The sequence below is a fragment of the Natator depressus genome, chromosome 4 (assembly GCF_965152275.1).
Source record: "Natator depressus isolate rNatDep1 chromosome 4, rNatDep2.hap1, whole genome shotgun sequence".
NCBI classification, from domain to species: domain Eukaryota; kingdom Metazoa; phylum Chordata; order Testudines; family Cheloniidae; genus Natator; species Natator depressus.
In genome coordinates, this window is record NC_134237.1 from 96,857,774 (window position 1) to 96,885,601 (window position 27,828).

Here is a 27,828-nt window from a genome sequence, read left to right on the forward strand (position 1 = left end):
TGTTCCACCAGATCTGTCTACCTCTGTGGCCCTACTGAAAGATGTACCTGATGCAGAAATCTGCAAAGCTGCCACTTGTGCTTCCATCCATACTTACTCAAAGCACTGTGCCTTAGTGCAGGCATCTCAGGCAGATGCTGCCTTTGGGACTGCTGTCCTGCTGATGGTCTTAGACCGGGGTAGTAATTATTTTTTGTCAAGGTATAATCAAGGTCCAGACCCACACCCAGCTGTCCTTCCCTAACCCCTCAATTGTCCCCCAAGCTCCCCAATTGCCTGCCAGTTCCCTACCTGGAGAGTAGAGTGAACTTATTTCCCTAAATTGAAAACAGGCCATACGGAGCTGGCCTGAGCCACCTGGTGTTACCACTCTCTCTCCACTCCCAAACATTTCTCTGTGCCCCTAATTGAGCCAGGTAGCAGAGATGGGGTGGGGGAGAAGAGGAGTGGGTATGGGCTGGGATCTGGGCACCAAAGCACAGTGTGAGTGTGTGTGAGTACTTTAGAGCTCGGAGCCAGGAGGTGAAGCTATTGAATTATGATCCAGCTAGCGGTGCAATGCCCCTTTGGGGGCTGGGAAAGGAGAGTGGCAGGAAGGAGGCTCCAGGTAGGGGGAGGGGCCAAGGATACTCTAGTTAGCATCCCTGGGGAGATGGGAGAAGGCCGTGCTTGGGCAGCTGGGCAGGAGAGATTTAAGTGCCCATGAGCATAGCGGGCAGCATGTGGTCAGGTGCCCCTCCCCCCATGTTGCTCCTTCCTGCAGCTGCTCCCAGGACCCTCCTGCTGGCTGTGCAGAGCAGGGGGGTAGTGGGCGCTGGCGGGGGAGGGAGGAGATGTCAGGGTGTCCCCCTGCCCCCATACCTGATCTCCGCAGAGCAGGGCAGAGGGGACAGCCTGGCTCAGGAGGACTTGGAGCTTCTGAATGGTGAGTGTCTGTGTGCCTTACTTAAAGAGACAGTGCACTGTTTATGAGATTTCCCCAGCAGCTAGCTCACACAGTGTCTCTCTCTCTCTCTCTCTCTCTCTCTGCCCGCCCATGTACCCTGTCTCCACAAAACAGGGGAGGGGAGACAACAGGGCTCAGGACAGAGCAGGAGAGCTTTTAGTGAATGTCTTAAAGAGACAGCGCACAGCTTTCCCCAGCAGCCAGCACTCTGTCACACATACTCTGTGTCACACACACACACAGAGTCTAAGAGTGTCTCTCTCACTCACACACACACACTCTGTCTCTTTCCCACTCACCTCCCACTTGTATTGTTGTTGTTGGTACTTCCTGGTACTTCCTGCAATGCACATATATTCTCTATAATTTTATTCTTTCAAAGTGTTATTTTACTGTTTTGACTGGTCTATGCATTTCATAACGTTTATTTCTCTTACACTTACATTTAATTCTTTGAGTAGTGAGTTCTAAAATACCAAACCTGTCCTGGCTGGAGTAATTATTCCTATGGTAACTTTTAAAAAAAAAAATATTATATCTAAGCTTTTTGTTTCTATTGGTGGTGCACATAGGTACATACCTTGGTGCACATAACAAAATTTATTCCACACATGGATGGAAAAAATTAGAGGGAATATTAGCCGGGATGTGTTAGAAGTCACTAGGAGGGTGGTGAAGCACTGGAATGCGTTACCTAGGGAGGTAGTGGAATCTCCTTCCTTTGAAGTTTTTAAGGTCAGGCTTGACAAAGCCCTGGCTGGGATGATTTAGTTGGGGATTGGTCCTGCTTTGAGCAGGGGGTTGGACTAGATGACCTCCTGAGGTCCCTTCCAACCCTGATATTCTATGAAGTAGGTGGCTGGAGGCGGAGTGGGGAGGGAGAAATAGGCTGGTTTGGGGGGCAGCTGGAAAGGGCTCTGGGGTTTGGCCCAAAGGACATCGGGTGGGGAGGACACAAGGCCAGGGGAGAGGCTCCAGGGACAGCTTGGGTGGGGGGCACAAGGCCAGGGGGAGGGGGCAGGGCATGCTGTGCTTGGTGCCCTGGCACAAGCAGATTCTGCAGAACCTCATCAGGCTCTTGCCAGCCGGGTTCCCCAGTAGGGCCCGGGGCCCACAAGTTGCAGCTCCATGACCCTGCCAGCCCCTCTGTCTCCAGGGAAGGCACAGAAGAATTTGAATTAGGGCCCAGACAGCACTGCCCTCTGATTGGGCTGCAGCATGAGCACGTGACACCTCATTGCTGCCTGATTGGAGGGCCAGGGCGTAGTGAAGACACATTAGGCTGCCTGCGGGGGGGGGGGGGGGGGAGAGATCCCCCCGCGCCCCGACATCGCTGCTTGCCCCCTCTCCATCCCTGCACTGATCCCAATGCGGCTGCAACTGCATGAGCAGCCACCTGGGGACACGACTGCACCTCGCAGCCCAGCCCACTGCTGGGGGGGGGGGCCCTGTGCTGTGGAACAGGCACAGCTCCAGCCCCAACTTAGCTTCAGCCCATGCGGTCCACTGAAAAGCGTCTGATGGTCTGGATTTGGCCTGCAGTCCGCCTGTTGACTACCACTGGTCTTAGACCATGCTCCAAAGCATCCATTTCCTTCTAAAAGAACTGCTGAGGACTCACCTGAAGTGGAGCATTCATAAGGACATTATTTAAAGGAGGAGCAGAGGTTACTCATCTTGTACAGTAATTGGAGTTCTTCAGTATGTTTGTCCCTATGGGTGCATCGCTACATGCTCTCCTTTCCTACTTCTTCTTTGTGGTAGGGAAGGAAGTGAGGGCAATTCGCTTGTCACAGCCCTATAGGCCCTTGGGTGCATATATAAACCGAACAGAGACTTCTATCAAAAGTCTCCAATCAAAGGCCCCTGGGACACTCACTCACCTGAAGTGGAGCACCCATAGGGACAAACATGTTTAAGAACTCCAGTTACTTTACATAGTAAGTAAGCTCTCCTTGTATGGAGCAAGGAATGTTCCATTCAGGCATCTGACAGGAATATATTGCTGAAAAGTCTCCTGAGATAAATCCAAAAACCCTTTTCTCTAAAAATAAAAATCAACAATACTCCTAGGAAACTCTGCTTAGAGTCCATCCTAAGGTATTCTCATAGATTTCTGCTAACTTACAGAAGCAGGCTGGCATTCTTTTCAATTGATTGACTCCAACCTGGTTGCAAGTGCCCTAAATACAACAGTGTAAAGAAAATCTGTGATTAGCTAGATATTCAACTATATTGAGTTGACATACATTCTGATAGATAGACTCTAGGATGCTCCTCAGAGATATGCAGTGATGGTGTAGCCATGTTGGTCGCAGGATATTAGAGACACAAGATGGGTGAGGTAATATGGTACTCTGACATCTGAGACAGTTGTCTTTTCCCTTTGAGCACATATTTTCCAAGGAATCTAAAGGCATTAAGGTAGGAAAGGGATAAACCACATTCATTCCACTCTGACCCACATAACCATAATTTGCAGACCTGAGATCCTGCTAAAAATCTGTTTTTTTTTTTCAAGGAAGAGCACATTTTGTGTTTATATATTTGACTTAGTTTGAAGTTTGACTATTTGTGCATGATCACCTATTTACGAAGTTGTAGACGAGGGCCTGCATACACCATAAGTTGATGATAGAGGAAGCAATCAAAATCAAATGTGTTCTTAATAGCTGTGCACTCTTTTGAGAATCTTTAACTGACAATACTGTGTTTCAGAGGTACTTGATAAGAGCAGTTTAAGGATCCAGCCTTCATCCATTTTAGTCTTTGTGAATAATGGAAGGATGTGAGATAGGCTAGCACGTCTATTTAATTGAATCTGCCAAACATAACAGATATTTTATCTCAATTGAGTGGCAGTTTATTATTTAAATGTTCTTATGGGATACTCATTTCTCTTCCTTTGAACTTCTGAAGGAAGCATTCTTCACGTTCGGCACTTTGCAGTTTTCAATATTTATATCCTCAACCAGGAAGATTAGGGTTCCTAAGAATTTGGAAATCCGACATTCAGGCAGACTGTTTGTCTAGTCGCGGTGTTAGTTTTTCTACAAGAGTAAACCTCCTTTCCCAGTTTTATGGGATTAAAGCAGCAGCTAGCAAATGTTGCCCTTCTTGGTCTCCCTCATATTTCTTTCCCAGAGAAGTAATATTGAGCCTTATTACAACTGCATCCAGTTTTCTTGGTCAGATCTCGCAACTTTCAGAGCTGCCAGTGTGTGACAAATGACAGCATCCAGCTCCTATGTTTTGTTGCCCTTTGTGCCATAATTGACAAATTATGTGTGTTAACTATAAAACCTGGTTTTAAGGCTGTTTTCTCACTGTGTGAATTAAATAAACCAGTTTTTAAAAAAGAAAACAAAAAAAATAAATTCCATCATGTGCAACCATAAAATAGAGCCCTGCACAGGACTATTTTTTTAATCCCGCTCCTGTCCTGCCCTGCAATACCCACTTCCACTGCCACCTGCTCCTGCATTGTTTCTTGCATTTTTATGCCGCTCCCACCTGCAAAAACCTTAGAACCCGCAAGAGAGACACATTCTCCCGTGCTACAAAAAAATTGTTGATTAATTTATTATAAATGGAATTCAGACAAAATGTTTACCACTGAAAGAATAAAACAAATCTTGCTTAAACCATGTAAAAAATACTTTAATTCCTGTTATAATAGACATCAAATCTCTTTATATCCCTCACTTAAATTTAAATATTAAAACCTTTAAAGATTTAAATAATTTTAAGACCTTTAAATATTAAAACCTTTAAAGATTATGTTTTCCTGCAGATTATTGCAGTCTGGTTTTTTTGCCCACCAAACTCTCCTGCAACAAAGTACATTTGATCCGGTCCCGCTGTTGTCTCAGCGGGTCCTGCGGGACCCATGGGATCCCAGTGCCGCTGCATGGCACTCTCTCCCCTCCTGTCTGAGTCGTGACCAAGATTTGAACCATGGACCTTCAGACTTCTACTATTTGAGCTACAGAAGTAATCCTGATATTTTCTGTGGACGAAGTGCTAAAGGGGGATGCCACACACATTTATTCAGTGATTACACAACTATTTGGTAGACAGCAACAGAATGCTGGGATCAGGAATTCTGGGTTCTAGTCATGGCTGTGGGAGAGGAGTGTTGGATAGTGGCTAATGCAGAGGTTACCAGCTAGATAGGCAAACACTCTAATTTGGGTTGTTTATTCTGAAAGGCAAAGTGGCTGAGACTTGGGTCTACCATATTGTAAACCTAGGTTCTATTTTCATCCTTTCCGGATGTTACCTTGTGCAGCCCCTCAGTTAACTTGTTTTTAAATTGCTGAGAGAGGCATTGATACTCGCCTGCCTTCTAGTGTAGGAGTAAGAAGCATTGTTCAATAATAAGGCTTGTGAAAGGCTTCTTGGCTATCAGATCAGTGCGCTTTGCCCTAGGGTACTTTGTGGGGGAGTGTCTCTCTCTCACATTTGTGGAATATTGCCTATGTTTGTGGTACAATGGAACAGGCAGCTGGATTCAACCAAAATGTGAGACATCTGTCTTGGTATCTGTCTCCATTATGGGAAGCTTCTTCAGGAGTGGTAGAACAATTTTTAGAGTCAGAGTGCTGAAAAACATGACTGAATGCATCCAGTGAAGTGAGCTGTAGCTCACGAAAGCTTATGCTCAAATAAATTGGTTAGTCTCTAAGGTGCCACAAGTACTCCTTTTCTCTTTGCGAATACAGACTAACACGGCTGCTACTCTGAAACCATTGAATAGAACTGTAAACCCTGAATATGATGGAAACCATATATTTGATTGCTATTACTACTTCAAGCCAAGTTGCTGCCAGACCTTCAGCACCGCTAGTTCCAGTGCCCCTGGTTTGCTTGTTACGTCACCTCTCTGTTAAATATCCTTTCTTTTCCTGATACTGATAAAAGGATATATACAACAAGGAGAAATTGTCAGTGTTCCATCTTCTTTCTTCCCTTCATTTCCTCTGATATTTTTTTATTTTGTGAGGTTAGCTCATGGAAGTGAACTAAGAGAGGAGAAAGTGAATGAGTTGGACTTTTTATACAGACCTTGATTGAGTCTTTTCCACCCAAACAATTACCATAAAATTAAATTTTCGTTCTTGTTTAATATAGAGGTCACTCAGGGCTTGATCCTAAGCCCATTAAAATCAATCCAGAATAGTTAGTTAATTGTGTGGCACAGGTATTTCAGTGTAGTTTCAAGTTAACTTGACATATTAAGACCTGTAAATTGCATATAATATATATATATACACACACACACATATATATATATGTGTGTGTGTATATATATATATGTATATATATATATATATATATATGTATGTTCTAAACTGGGTTGGTGGTGTTAAAAGACCTGTAAATTCAAGCATGAACCACACAGAGAATTTAAAACATATATGCAATTTACAGATTTTAAAATGTCAAGTTTACTTGAAACTATACTGAAATACCCCTGTGCTACACACACACATAAGATTTGACTTATATATACGATTTGACCACAGTCTCTCAAGACTGCTGTTATAGCTGATAGAGCTAATAGAATAACGTTTTTAAAGATGTTGCTATTCCTGCTCCACACATGGAGATCACAATATCAAACATGATATTTAGTTACTTGTGTTTCATTAGGTGCCTGTGGTTCATGCTTGAAGTTTTAATGACAAAGAATGAGAACAACAGCCATGCCTTCATGAAAAAGATGGCAGAAAGCATCAAGCTTACCCGGGATGCTCAGTCTCCTGATGAGCCTAAGGCCAATGAAGTAAGAAATATGATTCACTTGAGGAGTGGTGGTTGAGAACAGAAGGGTTTTGCAATCAGATGTACAACAAGATACATAAGATGTTAGAAAGCACAAAACCAGAAATGTTTACTGTCCTCTAGAGAGAACATTAGTTGTAAACAATGTACACGTTACTTATCTCCAGCTTTAAAAAAAAAAACTGTTGCTTTTAGCAGCTAGGTTGAATAAATTGCATTTGTTAAATATTGTCTGCTATTTAGTGTTAATTTTCACTGCAGCCCTGAACTTTTAGTTGCATGTAGATGTTAGACAGTTTCTTCTCTTTGGGAAAATAATGTAATATGTATAACTACTATGATGTCTACTGTTGGAGTAAGAAACTGGTTGGTGTGTTCGAGTGAGCAACAGCCATCAGATGTGCATTTATACATCTAAGGTATTTTTCATTATTCAGGAGTATTGTATAGAAAATAAACTGGGAACTACAGAGAGGGGCAAGGTGTGATGAGGAGCAAAGTATGCTGTTAATTCTTTAAGTGTAAAATATGTTCTTAATAGTTGATACAGAATTATTTTTGCTCATTGATTATACATTTTAAGAGTACATTCTTGCTACTGTTATGAAAATTATAAATAATATCTAAAGCACTGTTTCCCTTTTTTTCCCTCAGAAACTCTATACAGTATGTGATGTAGCACTGTGTGTAATCAACAGCAAGAGTGCTTTATGTAATGCAGATTCACCAAAGGACCCTGTATTGCCCACCAAATTTTTTACGCAACCTGAAAAGGTAATTTTGTTAATTCATTTTCCGGGAGGAGTAATACAAATACTTTGTGACTTAACTTTCAAGGCTATATCATAATTTAAAATACGGAGTTGGGAGAAAACTTGTATTTATTATAAGAAGTATCCAGTTATATAGCACAAATTGTATGCTAAGCCATCTGTGCATCTTGAGCAGATGCAGCTAAAGTTGTTTGTTAGCAGGTGATAGTTATTTAAAATACTGATGCTTTAACTGACATTGACAGGACATTGCATTAAGGAGTTGTGCACCTGCTGGGAGGGAGAAATGAAAAAGCCAAAACACAAAGAGAAAGAAATGGAATGCAAAGTTGGCAGAAAAGTATAGAGAGGAAACAGATAGATTGGTGATTAAATTTTAAAACATCTTACATATATTTAATTCTGATAATTGTTTGGCGTAGTGCATTTACTTTTTTTTTTTTTAAAAGTCCTTTTAATATAATCTTTAGCCTCTTGGGATTTAAGATTTCCTTGGGCAACCTCATTGTCACCAGTAGAACCCTGTATCACACTACCATAATCAGGACATAAATTGCTAAAGTAGAGCCAAATGAATTCTACAGGATAGATTTTAATTTCTGGTTGTGCAAGAGAATACATCTCAAAATTTCCAGTATCATAAACAGAGAACCCTTCCAGAGGCTGATATTTCAAGGGTTAAATGATGTAACTTGGTAGTTTACTTGCATCATTATGCAGTATCAAATACTATAGTGATGCAGGCCAAGTGAGCATGTAGACAGATTGATTTGCATTATGATTGACTAGGTTGATACCTATATATTAAAAATCAAAATGAAATAAGATTACAACTTTCAGTTTATAAAAACCACTTCTCTTTGGTCTTCCAAAACAAATAATACAGCTAGACACAACAAATACAACAGGGAAATCACTTTTGCTTACCTTCAAGTTAATAGAAAAAATTGGAAATCTGGAATTGAAGTGCGTGACTGCTGAATACAAACTGTGCAGTTCTGAATAAAATTTTGTTGTGCTTTATTAGATTAAATTTGTCACTAGGAAGCTATATAAACTCTTAAGTGTAGTTTCTGAAAATTGGAAAGGCCTCAAGACGGTTTGATGATAACAGCTTACGTGACAAAATAAATCTTTCACACTGACATAAAAATAAAACATTAAAATAGAGAAGACAAATGCAGATCTAATTACTTTCCTTTTTTCACGCAGGACTTCTGTAATGACAGGAATTATATTACAGAAGAGACAAGGGTTCTTCTTTTAACAGGAAAGGTACTGTATGTTAATTAATTGTAATGACTTTGCACATGATATATAGCGATTAATAGGCATTCTAGTTTTTCATTTTCAGAGAAATCACTATAAGACTCAGTACAGCAGTTCAAAAAGTGTATTACCAAGTTTGTTTGCTACTTTAATTATTAATAGTTATACATAGGTGCGAGAATTGTAAATTGCTTTTACTAGAAGGCTCAACAAATGCCTTTAATTTGACACTATTTTCAGAGGGGAGCAGGGGACAGTGCTTACTGTCCTTGCATTGTCCATCCTGTGCACTGACAAAAATCTGTGAAGGGAAAAATAGTAATTTATCATATAATTACAGGATGCCTCATAATTTGTACGTACAAAGGTGCAGAAGCAAGGTTGAAAATGCTTAATTCTGGCATTTACTAGTTTTGGAGGCCTTGATTTTGTCACCTTGTAAAATGTAAAGATCTTAAGAACAGCATAGTTCACACATTTCTCATTTACGCTTCATTTGCATTTGCTCCTTTACATACTCTCTTCCATGTAACTAAATAGTACTACATAATTTACTGTAAATTTTGCTTAGAGTCAGAAGCAATAGTTTTATAGTATTTGTGTACATGATGGAGTTATGAAATACTGCTTACATTTATAGCTTAAATAGTTTTCAAATTTGATTACTGAAATGTTAATATTTGAAACACATTTTCACTGATTGTTTAAACTGAGCCCTTCGATTCTTTGATAGTAGTCATTCATCTAATTGAATCTTCTGGAAACATTATTGTAGCTAGCAACTCTTGCTAAATACGGGACATATTTTTCTCACTAATGCAGCTCTAAACACAATAGCAGGCCTGGTTTATTTTCTGTTGCTTAAGTTATTTAACTATTACTATTGTACCAAACATCTGAAAAAATTAACATTTATTCAGTGCCCTAACGTTTTAATGTTTAAGTAAACATTTATTTCACTTTCTCTCAGTTCAAATTTCAGACAGTACATAAGTGGTATATTGTTTTTATGATAAAACACATAACTCTAACTTTCAAGTAAACTTAGTGCACTACTTGTTCCAGGGCAGTGTAACTACCGGTCCATGTGCTTAGTAACAGGCTATTTTTATGCAGGACATTAGCATGTTATCATGCCATTATACCAGAGGTTGGCAAACTACGGCCCGCGGGCCACGTTCGGCCCGCGGAACCGTCCTGCCCGGCCCCTGAGCTCCTGGCCTGGGAGGCTAGCCCCTCCCCTGCTATTCCCCCTCCTCCACCTGCCTGGGCGGCGGGGCTGTGCACTCATGCAGCGCAGCAGCGTGTCTGGCTCCGGGCGGCGCAGCTCCCAGACATGCTGCTCTGAGCGGCATGTTAAGGGGGCCAGGGCCGGGGGGTTGGATAAGGAGTAGGGAGTCCCGGGGGGCAGTCAGGGGACAGGGGGCGGTTGGATGGGGTGGAGGTTCTGGGGGGGTAGGGGGTGGTGGTCAGGGGACGGGGAACAGGGGGTGGTTGGATAGGGCAGAGGTTCTGTGGGGGGCAGTCAGGGGGTGGGGAGGGAGGTGGGGTTAGATGGGGGGTGGATAGGGATGGGGGTACCGGGAGGGGGTGGCCGGCGACAAGGAGCGGGGGGGGGGGGGTTGGGTGGGGGGAGATTTGGAGGGGGGTGGTCAGGGGGTGGGAAGTGGGAGGGGGCCAGGCTGTTCGGGGAGGCACAGCCTTCCCTACCCGGCCCTCCGTACAGTTTCACACCCCGATGTGGCCCTCTGGCCAAAAAGTTTGCCCACCCCTGCATTATACCCTATCTCCTGGTCTCAGCCACCGGCCATGTATGCACGCAGTATAAAAATAAACATCCTGTCTTTTGGCTTTGCCCTGCTTGCCTCCTAATAGTTTACTTGCCTCCCTGCCACAAGAGGCTACAGTTCTGCTGGCCAGATGGCTGCTCAGCATCTGTGACATGGTTTTCCTGCTTGGCTTCATGTTAAATGAACCCCCAGCTCCACAGCAGTATGGAGAGAATATTTTTATTTAACGTGGTCTAGAAGGAAACCTGAAAACTCACTGGAGAAGCAGCTTTGTGCCAACCATGCTATAAAGAAAATGCCCTAGCTTCCCACAGAGTGTATAGTGCAGAGAAAAGTACCACCTCCTTTTCCTGTCTAGGCACCCCGAACAAATAGATTACCATCCGGTCCATCGAAACCAAAAATACCAGCCATGCACCCAGAAGTCCCTAAAAGACGTGATGTACAGCAACTGGCATTTTACATTAGCTTTCCTTATGCTGAATTAAGAGTGTTCAGATTTCACATTTTCTTGGACAGCGAACCTAATCCTACCCTTCTGTTGGGAAAGTTTGTATTTATTTGCCCACAACTAGTCTTCTACAGATTGCAAGTTTCTTCTGCTTTATTTGGGTAGTTGTTGCAGAATGCTGCCACCTTCATAAGGTTTTTTGGGGCCCCCCAGTATGATATTAGCAGTCATTGGCCATTTGCATGCCTGATATGCAAAGTTCCCTGAATAATAATTTTTTTATAAAATCAAGCAGAATGGTCCATAGCAATTGACAGCAGCCATTGTGTTAGGAAAGACCTCCCATAAATGCCTTTTATCGCATGTTGCTAGTTAAGATGGGAATTATTGCTGCGAGTGGAAGAGATTATTTAGTATAATAGTTGTGCAGTTAATCCTCACTGTACCATAGACAATATTTTAAAAAAATTTTAGTGTGTTTTTAAAATTCCTGTTTGTATACCTTTAATAAAAGCTTGAATAAATCTCTCTGCATTTTAGCCAAAACCAACTGGTGTATTAGGTGCAGTAAACAAACCATTATCTGCAACTGGAAGGAGACCTTATATTAGAAGCACAGGATCAGAGACTGGAAGCAATATTAGTGTAAACTCAGAGTTGAGCTCTCCTGCAGGAAACAGATCAAGGTACATGGTGTTTATTTGTTTGCAGCTATTTACTTCATTTAACACTATACACTCCTGTGTTTTGGAAATAAGTGTTTTGTTTGTATGCCATTGTACTTTGCTGAATTTGAACAATCAGGAAATGATACTTTGCATTTTTTTATTCCTATAGCCTAGGGTTCTTTATAGGCACCTTTGTGATCCTTTTTTTTTTTAAATAGCCAGGATAATTGACACATTTAGAGGTTGTGAACTGTGCAGGATCATACAGCAAGTCAGTGGCATAGACAGGAATAGAATCTAACTCTCCTAACTCCCTGCCCTGTTTTCAATCAACTAAACCATAGGGGCATCTCTATATAATTGATCTAGTTACAGTGTACATCACCATGGAATCTGAGCACCTTGAGACAACACTTATCAAGCTCACTAAATTAAGAGAATTTTCTTTCTTGTGTACACTGTGTGCATTAGCTATAATAAAGACAATTCAGATCCAGATGGATTGCAAATGTATTCTGATGCCATGTGATTCAACACTCTAGCTACTTGTTTTTAATATTTTTCCATCTGAAAATATATTAATAAACAACTAACAAGAATATTGTTGTGTAATTAGATTCTACAGCCCACATGTTTCTAATATGAAAGAATTAAGATTAATCATGTTGCTTAATAAACAATAATTATAATTTCTCTTCACTTTTTAATGACTGTAGTGTCCCAGTTAAAACAAAGAGTTTTGCTGATTAAGTACATTTAAGTTGATATGTAGTTTAATAGAAGGCTAAAATGAAAAGGTAGGAATAAATGTTGCTTATAATATGTGACAGGAAAATGCTTTATTTTCTAAAGTACATAGGGACAAATTTTGAAAGGTATTGAAGTGCCTAACTCCCATTGATTTTTTTAAAAATCTACTGCAGAGAGAGAGAGAGCGAGCTTGCACTTTGAAATTTTAAGGCTGAGTTTAGCTTGTTTCATAGTTGATGAACTTGATAGGCTAAATGGTTAAAGAAAGAAAGTTGAGTACAACCAAAGGTTCAGTTGTTTCATAAAATTGAAGGGTAGTACCACTTCTATATCCGTTTGGAATATGTCCCTCAATTGGGGCAAAGCTTGGATGGTCCCGGGGTACACACAGTAATGGCTCTGAATAGTCTTAATATGGTATGTTTTGTGAAAAATCTCCCCTCCTGGAACAGCTGTGTGCAAGTTCCTTGTCCTGATTAATAGATTTGTTCTTATCCTGCAAACTGGTGATATCACAGTTGAATGAAAGTTAATACTTGCCTGTATGGTAAACATTCTGATAAGGGGAATATAAAAGTGAAGGCAGGTGATTTTTTTTCTACTTTAGTCTGCGCTCCTGTCTGTCTGCGTTGTTTAAGAAGAAAAAAATAGTTGCATACATGATTGTTTTTAATTCGTCTAACAGGGAACAGAGTTCAGATATATCAGAAACTGGGGTCAGCGAAAATGATGAAAATCCAGTGAGGATTATTTCAGTCACGCCAGCAAAGACAGAACCTGTGAAAAACAAGGTAGATTTCATATTTTTAAAAGTGAACACTATTTTTATAGCTAATCTGGCATAGAAATTCATTTAGTACATACTAGCATTTCCTAGATGGTCTCTGAAAGAATTGATGCCTCATCTCATTCAATGTAATTATCTCATTTCTTTTGTCAGCCCATAAAAAGACAGCTCATTTTCAGAACAACTAACGATTTTTTCAGACAAATGGATAGATGGCATGTATTGACAAACAGTATGGACTAGTTAAGAGAGTTCATCCTATATTATGAAATACCAAAGGGAGTACAATGGAACCTTCACGTTTCCCATCTTTTTTTCAGTTTGTTCACAGTTTTAATGTTGTTTTAAGTTAAGGTTATATCCAGTTTGTTTGACTATTTACATTTGATAGACCTGCCTGGTCTGTTCAGTATGTGGTCAGAGATTGCACTCAGTTTAATAAAATCACTAGAAATGATGTGTCATGGGTGTTAAAAAGATGCTTAATCTATAACACCCAATTAGCGATTGCTGAGGGGAGAGAGGAATATGCACAACAGCACAAGAGTTAAGTAAAGAGTATTCCTCCCAGCATTACGTTTCTTTGTATCTACTAGATTGTGCCACAACCAAAATAGTATTTAAACTTTGATTTTTTTAATATTTTATTTCCTTGAGCTTTTTTAAAGAAAAAAAACCTCTCTCATAGAACACAATTTAAAAAAAAAAAATCTAAGTTCAGTACTACATTTTTGTAATTATGGAGAAGGGAATGGATAGTGCTAATTTTATGATTTAATACATATATTCATCTAGTCTCTTAAGTAAATATTTAGGTAAAGATGTAAGCAGGCATTTCAAGTGCAGATTGTGGAAAGAGGCTAATTGTTATGTAGACAAGGTTGAAGATGCTATCATGTAAGATCATTTATGACAGGGGTGGCCAACCTGAGCCCGAGAAGGAGTCAGAATTTAACGATGTAAAGAGCCACAATAATACATCAGCAGCCCCTCATTAGCTCCCCGCCTCCCGCCCACCGGCAGCCCCGCCGATCAGCGCCTCCCCCTCCCTTCCCACACCTCCCAATCAGCTGTTTCATGGCATGCAGGAGGCTCTGGGGGGAGGGGGAGGAGCGAGGACATGGCAGGCTCAGGGGCGGGGGCAGGGCCTGTAGCAGAGCCAGGGGTTGAGCAGTGAACACCCCCCGGCACACTAGAAAGTTGGCGCCTGTAGCTCCAACCGCGGAGTCGGTGCCTATACAAGGAGCCACATATTAACTTCTGAAGAGCCGCATGTCACTCCAGAGCCACAGGTTGGCCACCCCTGATTTATTACATCCTACCCGCACCTTCTCCAAAACTGAAACAATCTTTCTGAAATTTCACAATCATGAGTTTTTGCCAGGGTGGAATTTTTCTGTAAAGTTTGAGACAAATTGGACAAGGCATATGGGAGATATGACAGTTCAAAAAAGTAAATGTTCCCACTTTTTGAGATTTTGGTTGAGATTTTCAGAGCTATAGGGTATTTAGGTACACTGCTCCCATTGATATCACAGGGTGTTGTGTAGCTAAATTACCTACCAGGATTTGGAAATCTCAACCCTTATTCATTTGCTTCATAGTGATTCCAAGATATCTTGCTCAAGGGAACAGCAAATTTATTCTAAGCTGTTGGCCCTGGTGAGAACTTGTTTCTTCAAGATAATTTAGTTATTAAAGGTTTCAGAGTAGCAGCCGTGTTAGTCTGTATTCGCAAAAAGGAAAGGAGTACTTGTGGCACGAAAGCTTATGCTCAAATAAATTTGTTAGTCTCTAAGGTGCCACAAGTACTCCTTTTCTTTTTAGCTATTAAAGACACTTGTGATCCTGTGTCCACATGTCTGTTTTTTTAATTGAGGTGATCTACGCCAATTGAAAGCTTCCTAACCTGTAAGAAATGTATTTTACAGAAACATATACTAGGAAGCCTGTATCCACACACAAGTGTGAGGAGGGAAGAGTAGGTTTATAACCAAGAGTACCTGAATTCCATTCCCAGCGCTCCCATTGCTTGACCTTAAAATGTTCGTTAAGTTGCTCTTGACTGCTAAGGAAAACTAACTAGGATTACACAAAATTATACAAATAGTGACTAGCTCGACGGTCACTATGAATAAAATATTGCCTAAGGGGAAAAATAGCTCCCGAGATGTATATGTTTTTTCCATGCATGTATTTTATAGAATCTGTTTAATCTCTACCCTTTCTTTCTGATACTACATTTTGAATCATTTGTAATCATGCTGAATTATTTCCCTATATGATATAAATTGTATATAATTATTGTTACTTAGAAATTTTTAGGGAGCTTTCAAGAACAACTTGTGTTTAACCATTATGACCAAAATGTAGAAAATTAAAATTCTTCCCAGGCACTACCAAAATGCCTCATATGAGACTATTTAAAAAAAAAAAAAACCAGGAAAAAATAGAAAAAAACTCTTACCATGAAGTTTGTTTAGCCATTTTTAAAATAACAATGGAACTTCTAATGAGAGAAATCCTAGTTTCAGACACCGCATCTAATTTATGGTGAATGGTTTTAATGGATGTGTTTTAAATTACATGAGATGATCAGGTGCCACATTAACAAATTTATATATGGCATTTATCAAATAGCTAAACAAAAACCTTTAAATTTTTCACTCTTTAAAAAAAGGAGGCAGGGGAATTAGCACTGTTTTCATGTGTCTGAAAAACCCTTGGAAATATTTGGGTTTATGAGTTTTATTACTCTATAGCAATGGTTTTCAACCTGGGGTCCACAGACTAAGATTTGCAAAGGGATCCGCACCTCCTTTCAAAATTTTTTAGGGCATCTGCAAATGAAAAAAGGTCAAAAACCACTGCTCTATAGCAAAGTAAAGACTAACAGATATTTCATGATGCCAAATGAATATCAAATGGAAGCCATGTCAGCCAGATGGTTGGTCTGATTTAAAAATAATTAAATGGCTGATTTCTGATGGGCTGAACCATAGACCAAGTCTGTTTCCTAAGACCGCAATAGTTCAGCCTTTTAATAATGGTCATTTCACAGGCACCTAAGGTACATTCCTGATGAGCAACCTTTTTTTTTTAACCAATGGCACGTTTACAGCTTTTGTAGATTAAATAGTGTATACAACCCTTGGCAAACTCAAAATGCTATATTAATATGTGACAGGTTCACAAAAACATTATATAATGTTCTGTATTACTTAGTGGAAAGTAAAGAGACGGTGGCAGAATTATGAACTTGGCGATGAAGTTCTTTTATGTTATAGGTGCCATTTTAAGTTCTGGTGGCATCAGAGTAATTTTTCTTTTTGTCTCTGGTATTGAGTAATGAATTGCACTGTAATTGTACTTGTACTGCATAAATAAGGAGATGCAAAACCATCACAATATTTTTGCTAATCTGAAGTTCAGACTTGTGTGTTCTATTCATAAGCTGTCTGATAAAAATGGCCTCAGCTACCGGGACCATTCAGCTCTACTTGTATTTTTACCCATATGAATAATTACAGGTTTTCAAGGTACACAGGAAATAATGTAAATAATTTCACTCTGTCTGTTGCCATGGTAGAGCCATGATGTTAACAGTCATCATCTTAGGTATGCTCCTTGAATACCCCTCTCTCCTCCTCCATGTGAGATGTGCTGGCAACTGTTCCAGGGGCACTGATTAGATGGCCACTTACCACCTCTCCCCTTTGCCCATGGGTCCATTGCGCAGCCCTGCCCTATGTAAGAGGAAAAACACCCCCTATCCCCACATACACACACGCATTGCTCCCTGTACCTAGTGAACGTGGCAAAACACGTGCGGATGGGAGATTCCCCCCATACCCCAGTTTCCATCTTCCTCACTTCCCCAAAACCTTTTTTTTTGTCATGGAGTGTGTTCTGGAAGGGGTTTTATTTATTTTATTTTATTACTACTACTACCACCACAGCTTTACTGGAGATTGGTCTCAGAAATCCATCTACTAAAGTAAACCCCCTTTTTGCTGCACTAAAGTCTTGTTTCACCAGAGACATTGCTTACTGCCCCTCTAGTAGATCTCCCAGTGATGGGCAAAGAGACTGTGAAGGAGCATGCCTCGTAGGACCATGGTGGGAAGTGAGAGTGTTATAGTCCTACCATAATCTTAGTTACTTTCAAAATACAAATAAATTACTTTGAGACTGAAAGAGAGTGCACTGTATCATACATTATAGGTTTCATATATTAAATTTATTGCAAGCAAACTATGCCAAAAAGTTCCATTTTGGTATGTTTTTTCACTAGAACCAAGCCTTACATGTTGGGTGGGTGTTTGTATGATTTGTTGCATATCTGCTTCAGAAATTCATGCTTTTGTCTGATAACAGTTACAGCTTGGCCTTTGGGGATCTTGTTTTTGCTAAATAGGAATTTTTCTTTTCTTTTCTTTTCTTTTCTAGGAGATTCATTCTGATCAGGCTACACAAGGAAACATTAGCACTGAACGTGGAAAAAAAAGAACGGCAGCAGCAGCTGGATCAGAAAACATTCATCAAAAAACAGAAGAAAAAAAAGCAGATGAATCAGGACCACCAGCCCCTCCCAAACCTAGGAGAGGGCGTCCACCAAAGTCTGAATCTCAGGGCACCACAGTAAAAAATGATGAAACAAATAAACCATCTGGCAGGGGAAGGAAAAGGGCAGCAGTCAGTCAAGAGAGTTCAGGGGGTTTAGAGGCAGGTAATGCCAAAGCACCAAAACAGCAAGACATAGCAAAAAAAGCAGCACCAGCACAGAGACAAATTGATCTACAAAGGTAAAAATAGCATCTTTCCTACCTCCAAGATATATCCTGAGCTTTAGAAGTAATGTATTCAACAAATGGTTAAACACTCTAACCAAAACATTTACTAATAACCAGCATCATGGCTCAGCGCATTGCATTGTGAAATATATTTTTTCTTGGGGTATCTCAAGATTAAACCAATGTATATGCTATGAGAACAAGGTTCAGAGCACTGAATATAGTATATGAGACCAGAAACCATATCCTCTTTTTGTACAATATTATTTCTTGAATGTGGTGCTTCCATTGGCATCATCTGCATCACTATGTCAAAGAGCTAAGAGTGTTGGAGTTGGGATTTTTCACTCCATTTACTAATGCAAATATACATGTGCTCTAACTCAGGACCTTGGTCTGGTCAATCAACTAACAAAGTTAAAAGCACTATATCTTTGATGAATGAAATAATTTTTTTAAAAACATTTGGGTTTTGCTGCTTGTTTAATCCATGTCGTTTCTTGAAACAATCACTTGTCTAAAATATAAAAAAGCAAATGGATAACAGAAATTGAAACTGTGCCTTCACCAAGCAGCTATTTGACTTTGGTACAGCCCTTTTTCATTCTCTGTACACATGCTTTGATTTATGCATTCACTGAGTGGTCTTTACATTTGAAACACAACTTCATACACCAGAACTAAAAATTCAAAAAATTTGAAGAATTGGCTTAGCACAACCTTGGATGCCTATGTTTTCCAAACATGTTTTAAATGTAAGAACCTTTAAAATGCAAAAACATGCTAAGTAAGTTATGTGCTCAAAAAACCCTCAACTTAACCTGAAATAAGTATTTGAGTAGGTCTGTTAGTAATTTACACAGCAAGCTCTTTTTAAAGAGCTTGCAGAGATCATAGATTAAAAATAATTTAAAAGTGAAAAAATACAGCAAGAAATTAATTTTTAATAAGGAAGAGGCTGCATCTTGAAAGGAGTCCAAAAATCACAGGGGCATGATTGTAATCATTATTGATATGAGATGTCATATCACAATAGAGAAAATCATGTCTGTGACAGCATCAACCTAGGAAGTGAGGGGATTGCCCACAGAGACTGTGGTTTCTAGTTTTCAACTAAATTCAGTCTGTATGGGACAGAATGAGATGTTCCCCAGCCTTCCCATCTCACATCAAGACTGAGGGTATGTCTACACTACGAAATTAGGTCGAATTTATAGAAGTTGATTTTTTTAGGAAGCGCTTTTATACAGTCGATTGTGTGCGTCCCCACTAAGCGCAATAAGTCGGCGGAGTGAGTCCACAGTACTGTGGCTAGCATCAACTTTTGGAGCGTTGCACTGTGGGTAGCTTTTCTGCAGTCTCTGCCGCCCATTGGAATTCTGGGTTAAGTTCCCAATGCCTGATGGGGCAAAAACATTGTGGCGGGTGGTTTTGGGTACATGTCATCAGTCGCCCCTCCCTCCATGAAAGCAACGGCAGACAATCGTTTTGCGCCTTTTTTCTGTGTGGACACCATACTGCTTTCAGCAGATGGTGCAGTAGGACTGCTAACCTTCGTCATCAAACCACCGCTTCCGCTGCAACTCTGGTCTCCTGCTCTTGTCTCGATAGCGAATTTCTCCATGTTGGCTGTCATGGGCTCCCACTTCCGCTGCAACTCTGCTCTCATGAATCCACCTCGCAGGTCCTCTCATCGTTCTCTATAAATATCTACTCTCCTGGCATCCATCGTCAGCGACCGCTTCCGCTGCAACTCTGCTCTCCTGTAGACGCCATACCACGGCAAGCATGGAGCCCACTCAGATCACCGCAGCAATTATGAGCATTGTAAACACCTCACGCATTATCCTGCAGTATGTTCAGAACCAGAACCTGCAAAAGCAGGCGAGGAGGCGACGGCAGCGCAGTGACGAGAGTGATGAGGACATGGACACAGACTTCTCTCAAAGTACAGGCCCTGGCAATTTGGACATCCTGGTGGCAATGGGGCTGGCTCGTGCCGTGGAATGCCAATTCTGGGCCCAGGAAACAAGCACAGAATGGTGGGACCGCATAGTGTTGCAGGTCTGGGATGATTCCCTTGGCTGCGAAACTTTTGCATGCATAAGGGCACTTTCATGGAACTTTGTGACTTGCTTTCCCCTGCCCTGAAGCGCAGGAATACCAAGATGAGAGCAGCCCTCACAGTTCACAAGCAAGTGGCGTTAGCCCTCTGGAAGCTTGCAACTCCAGACAGCTACCGGTCAGTCGGGAATCAATTTGGAGTGGGCAAATCTACCTTGGACAGTAGTCAGGAGCTGTTCAACTATAGGCTGAGCAAGTGCAGAATGGTGGTAGAATGTGCATTTGGATGTTTAAAAGCACGCTGGCGCAGTTTACTGACTCAGTTAGACCTCAGTGAAACCAATATTCCCATTGTTATTACTGCTTGCTGTGTGCTCCACAATATCTGTAAGAGTAAGGGGGAGATGTTTATGGCGGGGTGGGAGGTTGAGGCAAATCGTCTGGCTGCTGATTATGCGCAGCCAGACACCAGGGCGGTTAGAAGAGCACAGCAGGGCGCGCTGCGCATCAGAGAAGCTTTGAAAACCAGTTTCATGACTGGCCAGGCTATGGTGTGGCAGTTCTGTTTGTTTCTCCTTGGTTCACTCTACTTCCCTGTAAGCCAACCGACCTCTCCCCTTCAATCACCGCTTGCAGAGGCAATAAAGTTGTTGTTTCAAATTCATGCATTCTTTATTAATTTGTCACACAAATAGGGGAATAACTGCCAGGGGAGGAGGGAAAGTCAAGGCCACACTGCACTTCAAAACTTATTGAATGCCAGCCTTCTGTTGCTTGGGCAGTCCTCTGGGGTGAAGTGGTTGGGGGCCCGGAGGGCCGCGCCGCCCCCCCCCCATGTTCTTGGGTGTCTGGGTGAGGAGGCTATGGAACTTGCGGAGGAGGGTGGTTGGTTACACAGGGGCTGCAGCGGCAGTCTGTGCTCCTGCTGCCTTTCCTGCAGCTCAACCATACGCCGGAGCATATTAGTTTGATCCTCCAGTAGCCTCAGCATTGCATCCTGCCACCACCTCATCACGCTGCCACCACCTCTGCACTTGATTCTGCCACCTTTCCTCTTGCGTGTCCCTCCTGTCCTCACGTTCATTTTGTTCTTTCCTGGACTCTGACATTGCTTGCCTCAACACATTCTGCTGAGCTCTTTCAGTGTGGGAGGAGTGCATGAGCTCAGAGAACATTTCATCGCTAGTGCATGTTTTTTTCGCCTTCTGATCTACGCTAGCCTCTGGGACGGAGATGAGAGGGGGAGCGTTGAAACATTTGCAGCTGTGGGAGGAAAAAAAGGGAGAGTAGTATTTAAAAAGACACATTTTAGAGAACAATGGGTAGACTCTTTCGTGGTGAACCAAGCTGTTAACATTACATAGCACATGTGCTTTCGGTACAAGGTCGCCCCCCCTCCCTCCCCAATTCTCTGGGATGATCATTTCACCCCTTCCCCCACCGTGTGGTTAACAGCGGGGATGATTTCCACAGGCAAACAGCCCAGTAGGAACAGCCACCTCTGAATGTCCCCTTAATAAAATTCCCCTGTTTCAACCAGGTGACCATGAATGATATTACTCTCCTGAGGATAACACAGAGAGATAAAGAACGGATGTTGCTTGAATGCCAGCAAGCACGGACCATACACTGCCATGCTTTGTTATGCAGTGATTCCAGACTACGTGCTACTGGCCTGGCGTGGTAAAATGTCCTACCATGGAGGACAGAATAAGTCTGCCCTCCCCAGAAACCTTTTGCAAAGGCTTTGGGAGTACCTCCAGGAGAGCTTAATTGAGATGTCCCTGGAAGATTTCTGCTCCATCCCCAGACACGTTAACAGACTTTTCCAGTAGCTGTACTGGCTGTGAATGCATCTCACGTCTTCAGGGCAAATTAATCATTAAATACGCTTGCTTTTAAACCATGTATTATATTTACAAAGGTACACTCACCAGAGGTGCCTTCTCTGCCTTCAAGGTCCGGGAGCCTGCGTTGGGAGGGTATTGGCTCCAGGGTGATAAACAGTTCCTGGCTGTCGGGGAGAATGGTTTCATCCTCATCCTCATCTTCCTCGTCCACAAAATCCTCATCCCTGTTGCGTGAGACTCCCCCCTTGCAGGAGTCCACGTACAGGGGTGGGGTAGTGGTAGGAGCACCACATAGAATTGCATGCAGCTCATCATAGAAGCGGGTTGTCTGGGGGTCTGACCCAGAGCGGCTGTTTGCCTCTGTTTTTTTTGGTAGGCTTGCCTGAGCTCCTTAAGTTTCACTTGGCACTGCTGTGGGTCCCTGTTATAGCCTCTGTCCTTCATGCCCTTGGAGATTTTTTCAAATATTTTGGCATTTCATCTTTTGGAACCGAGTTCTGATAGCACGGATTCCTCTCCCCACACAGCGATCAGATCCAGTACTTCCCGTTCGGTCCATGCTGGAGTTCTTTTGCGATTCTGGGACTTCATGGTCACCTGTGCTGATGAGCTCGGGACGCTGGTCAAACAGGAAATGAAATTCAAAAGTTCCCAGTGCTTTTCCTCTGTACCTGGCTAGTGCATCTGAGTTGAAAGTGCTGACCAGAGTGGTCACAATGGATAGCTCCCGGAGACCAGTATTGTCGAATTGCATCCACACTACCCCAAATTCAACCCAGCGATGTCGATTTCAGCACTAATCCCCTCGTGGGGTAGGAGTACAGAAATCAATTTTAAGAGCCCTTTAAGTCGACAAAAATGGCTTTGTCATGTGAACAGGTGCAGGGTTAAATGGATCTAACGCTGCTAAATTCGACCTAAACTCGTAGTATAGACCAGGGCTGAGACACCTGCTTGAAGTGACAGATAATAGCCCCAAAACCACAAAGGGTCATATTAGCATACAGTCAAAAAGAATCTGTATTTTACACTTTTCCTTGAAATTCTGTAGTATTTAATTTTTTACATACTTAAACAAGCCATGCAGTATGTATTAATTCAATGATTCCTAAAGGAATGTCAAAACAGTGTTAACATTTTTCAGAAGCCAGGTGCTGGGAAGTGATGGAGATTCGCTGTTGGAGATAGACTCAAGTCCAGGATATTCATCAAATGATACGGATCATTTTAAAGCCTGTGAGAGCAGCCAGGAAGACAATGAGGATACAGAGCTAGCAGAGGGAGGCTTCCTAAAGGTGCAGCAGGGACATACAGGGCTATTTTATAATTTTATTGTAGTTTGTGCAGTAGGGAAGCAAGGAATCCCATTTTCCTTCTATAAAAATCACCTTTGAGTGTGAGACATATCACAAAATCTTAGCTTTTTAGACTATTATTTGTGGATATCAGAAAAAGTATTTGCTGGGTTACTTGCTTTTAGATAAGAGTTCAGTGATAGTCTTTTGTAGGCTTGAATTCTTAAGGCAGTTGTTTTAAGTTACTCTCCCCATTCTACTGCATTAATTCAGTCTGATTCAACAAGAGAAAATGCTAGTCGGTTATGGAAATTAAAGCATATATCTGTCTTCATTCAGGTTTCTGTATCACCACTTTTGGTTAAAACATGAAAATACACAGTAGGGAAATGTGGACTTATTGAACCAGTGCTGAGCTAGTCCAGAAGAAGATACAATATAACGCTGGAAGATTAAAAGCACAAATGAAGAGTCAAGCGTATTGTAGGAACTTAAATGTACACATTGGTGAGGGTGGCTTTAATGGTTCAGAAGTAACTGAATTTTCTTTACCCAAATATTTAACTCTTATTTTCTTTTCTCCCCTATAAGGTAAAAAGAAAGCTTACACGAAAAGGGAGGAAATGAAGGCCAAATAAAGGCAAGCTCCAAGCTTCTGCAAAAACTAAGATTCTGAAATTTCCTATACAGGAACTGAAATTACTTCAAAACACACAGCTTTCAGCTCTGAAAACAGAAGGAAAACTATGCTTCCCTTTTACATGAAATTAATCCTTCTCAATGGAAATGTAAAGCAGAAACTCTTGAGAAAGAGGCTAAAAGCATCTGTACTTATTTCCCCAGAGACTTTTTTTTATGAAAAGTCAATAATTAAGCAAATTGCTTAACACTTGGTTCCAGTTTCTGCATATCTGGAGTTTAAAAGTATTTTACTCCATTAATTTTCATGCTGCATTTTTTTTTTTTAAAAGAAAGTCAAAGGAGAGGTTCTTTTACTGACATTGAAAATTTGTGATCTGAGAGCCAGGTTATTCCCATGTTTCACAAGAAAAAGTAGATGTCTACTGAATGGAAACGAGTAGAGGAAAATCACAAGAAATATTTCTTTGCTTTACTTTTGGAGACTGTTTTATGTATAATTCTTTCCGCCTGCCTACTTTTCTGCAAAAATAAGATGTACAGATTTCAGTTCCCTGCTATGAAAAGTCATGTGGTGGCAATTTTATAAATGTTGCTTTCTGATTTTTATCAGAATGGGAAAATAATCACTTAAAATTATTATTGATTTGCAAGTAGACATTTCATTTTTTAATTTTTCCTCCATTTTAGTTTAATATAATTTGCAATAAATGTACATATTGATGTTTGTTTTATAAAAACATATATCACTTTTAAGTGTTTTTACTCCAGCAGTTCTGTTGGAATATTCAAAATTTTAAAGGAGTAAAGACAGTCCAGCATTTGATTTTATAATGTTTGTCACCAGATTTTTATTATTGATGTAAAAAAGTCAATTTTTAAAAATAGTTGGACTTCGGCAGCTTTGTAAGGAAAGTTGGAAATGGTTAGGGTTGCTCTCAATTTTGAGCATTGTGCTGATTGGAAGTAAGGTCTGTTTTGCATTTTGTCTTCCTGTCCAGGCTCATTTTTAATGTTTGTTTTAGAAGACTGTTGCATCAATATTATGTTTCCTGGCATCGTTCAGCATAGATACAGTGTACACTTTTATGTACACATGATCATATTTAAGTTTGTTGCATAAAATAAACGCTTCTAGGTGTCATATGGTGGTCCTTTTTTCATTCCCCCTAAATCTAATTATTGTGTATCTGTACGCAGGAACATTGCAGTTGAGTAAATAGGCTTTGTGCTGGCAAGTATGTAGTCAAAGGGGAAAATTTGCATCTGAAAAGACTGATCTGTTTTTTGTAAATTCATTTTTCCTGCCTAGAGGATAAGCAGTGGACTGCAACTCAGGAGAACTGGGCTCTATTCCTCGTTCTGCCATTGGCCTGCTGGGTGACCTCAAGCAAGTCGCCTCACACCTCTGTGCCTCGGTTTCCCCATTTGTAAAATGAGGATAGTGTTACTTCTTTTGTAAAGTGTTTTGAGATTGATGAAAAAACACTGTATAAGAGCTAGGTATACAATATATTCTTTGCTATTGATGCGGTGGTTAAGGAATGCTTTCTGTCCTAAATTGGTAAAGTGTTGCTGTATGTTGTTAAACTATTATCTTTTTCTAGTCCCAGAGTGGCCGTGCTTCACTGATGGATAAAATTTTGTGTTTGTGTTCACACAGAGCAATAGCTACATCTTAGGGTTTCTAGAGCAATATGAGAACCTCTGGCATTAAAGGATTTTTATAAACATATTATATTAAAGGGACATTGTCAAGTTAAAAGTCATATAATAGTTAAACATTTATTTATCCTGTATCAACAGATTTTAGATTTCTAAAACTGAAAGAATTTTAGAAATCTGTTCTACTCTTCAGCATATATACTGTTTACTTTTGACACATTAGTCAGTTTTACCCTGGTTCTCATTCTAAAGTTCAAATAAATAAATAAAACATTTCTATAACTAGTAGGTTTTGGACACTTTTTTTTTTTAAATTACAAAACCTATATTTTGGTTATAAACTACAGTCTTGGCTAGTGTCCCTTTTACAGTTATTTGTAATCAGAACTTTATGTACTTTTACAAATGTGTAATTCAAAAGGATTAGTCTGAAAAGTTTAGAAAATGGATAAGTATTCTTTTTGCTCAGTGTAAATGTATACAGCCACTCGCAAACACAGTGTCCTGGAATAATACATCAAAGGTTTACAAAAACATTTTGTAAATTAACTTTGAGTTTACTGTTGTACACAGTAAGCTAAAAGAACAGGAGTACTTGTGGCACCTTAGAGACTAACAAATTTATTAGAGCATAAGCTTTCGTGGGCTACAGCCTACTTCATCGGATGCATAGAATGGGACATATAGTAAGAAGATATATATACACATACAGAGAATATGGAAGTTTCCATACAAACTGTAAGAGGCTAATTAGTTAAGTTGAGCTATTATCAGCAGGAGAAAAAAACTTTGGTAGTGATAATCAAGATGGCTAATAGATTGATCTATTTCCCTAAGTTAAGTATCCTCCCACCTTCTTGTCAACTATCTAAATGGGCCATCTTGATTATCACTACAAAAGTTTTTTTCTCCTGCTGATAATAGCTCATCTTAACTACTTAGCCTCTTACAGTTTGTATGGAAACTTCCATCTTCTCTGTATGTGTATATATATCTTCTTACTATATGTCCCATTCTATGCATCCGATGAAGTAGGCTGTAGCCACGAAAGCTTATGCTCTAATAAATTTGTTAGTCTCTAAGGTGCCACAAGTACTCCTGTTCTTTTTGTGGATACAGACTAACACAGCTGCTACTCTGAAACCTGACAGTAAGCTAAATTTTACTTGATTGTTGCTCTAGCAGTTGCAGTTTTGTTCCTGATTTTCTCTAATCTTGAACTTTTGTCAAGTATTTATTGAAGATAACTTAACTGTTATAGTCTAGGATTTATTGAGGGTAGCCTCATTGTTATGTGTGTTTTCGTTGGGATACATCAGCAATTTTTTTTTTCCTGAAAAGCCTGTAGAAATTTATTTTAAAACGTAAAAAATCCCATGTTATATTCTCTGGGACCAAATGTGACTGGACTTGGTCTTCCACTTCTTTGCTGCAGCCAGGAATACTTTCATAGCAGAATCATTGAAGCTCCAACATCTTCCTCTTTCAAACCTAGTATTGTCACCCACGCTGGTGAAGGATGATTGTCTTCTACACAAAGTGAGCCACAAAAACAATTTATTTTCTATTTGGGCTCCGACCACTGGTACTGACAGAGAGACAGCTAGAAACAGAGGTCAGCTCTTTACTTCAGAGTACAACGATGACATGAAAGCATAATTGGGGGAGTTTTGACTTACCCCTATATCTCTAAAGAATAAAAAGCTTACTTTCTCTTCTGTGTTCAAATGGTTCATGACTGCCTTAGAGGAGAAAGCTAGAATCCTGTCTTTTTCTTTCCAGTCTCCCTGGCCAACAGTAGGTCATACCTCAGCTCCAGTTCAAGAAGCGCACTTGTCAGCCTCCCTCCCCATCCAGTATGGATGATGCAAACCTGGACAACAGGAGGCTAATCTTGGAAAATTGGGAGTAGATATCCAAGTCAAAAGTTTCAAAGATAGAGGACGAAGGGACCTCTCCCTCCCACAAAAGGAAATTCAGATATCTTTGAAAAGCTTAAGTACAAAAGGAAAACTACTTCTCATTCCTTCACACTCACCTTTTTTAGGAGAAGGGGCGGGTGGGAGGGAGTGGTAGTTCACCAGTGTGTATATATCATTTTCTAAGGGGACTGGAAAATTCCTGTGTCCGACTTCCCACCCAGCAGACTCAATGTTTTTTTCCCACGAACGCAGGTAGAATCATAGTTCTTTAGAATTCCTGTGGGAAGTGAGGAGGTCAAACTCTGTAAGTGGTACGTATTGACCACAACTTCCACCAAGGAATTGAAGGGTACACCCTTTTGTGGGATTTGTCCTCTTC

At 40.7% G+C, this 27,828-nt stretch overlaps 1 protein-coding gene across 2 annotated transcripts in view; it reads left to right on the forward strand.

Annotated features, from left to right (window-relative positions):
- The window catches only part of PDS5A (PDS5 cohesin associated factor A), a 172,892-nt gene extending 147,553 nt beyond the window's left edge, over positions 1-25,339 (forward strand). The window contains exons 27-33 of one of the 2 annotated variants that reach the window (XM_074951525.1): positions 6,602-6,734; positions 7,388-7,507; positions 8,719-8,781; positions 11,557-11,702; positions 13,120-13,225; positions 17,671-18,026; positions 23,073-23,337. In XM_074951525.1, coding sequence (XP_074807626.1) covers positions 6,602-6,734; positions 7,388-7,507; positions 8,719-8,781; positions 11,557-11,702; positions 13,120-13,225; positions 17,671-18,026; positions 23,073-23,322 — 1,174 coding nt within the window. In that variant the 3' untranslated portion in view covers positions 23,323-23,337. Of the gene's footprint in view, positions 1-6,601; positions 6,735-7,387; positions 7,508-8,718; positions 8,782-11,556; positions 11,703-13,119; positions 13,226-17,670; positions 18,027-23,072; positions 23,338-23,814 lie in introns of those variants that run through there. The other variant, XM_074951526.1, reaches the window with a different exon arrangement.
- Positions 25,340-27,828: the final 2,489 nt, after the last annotated feature.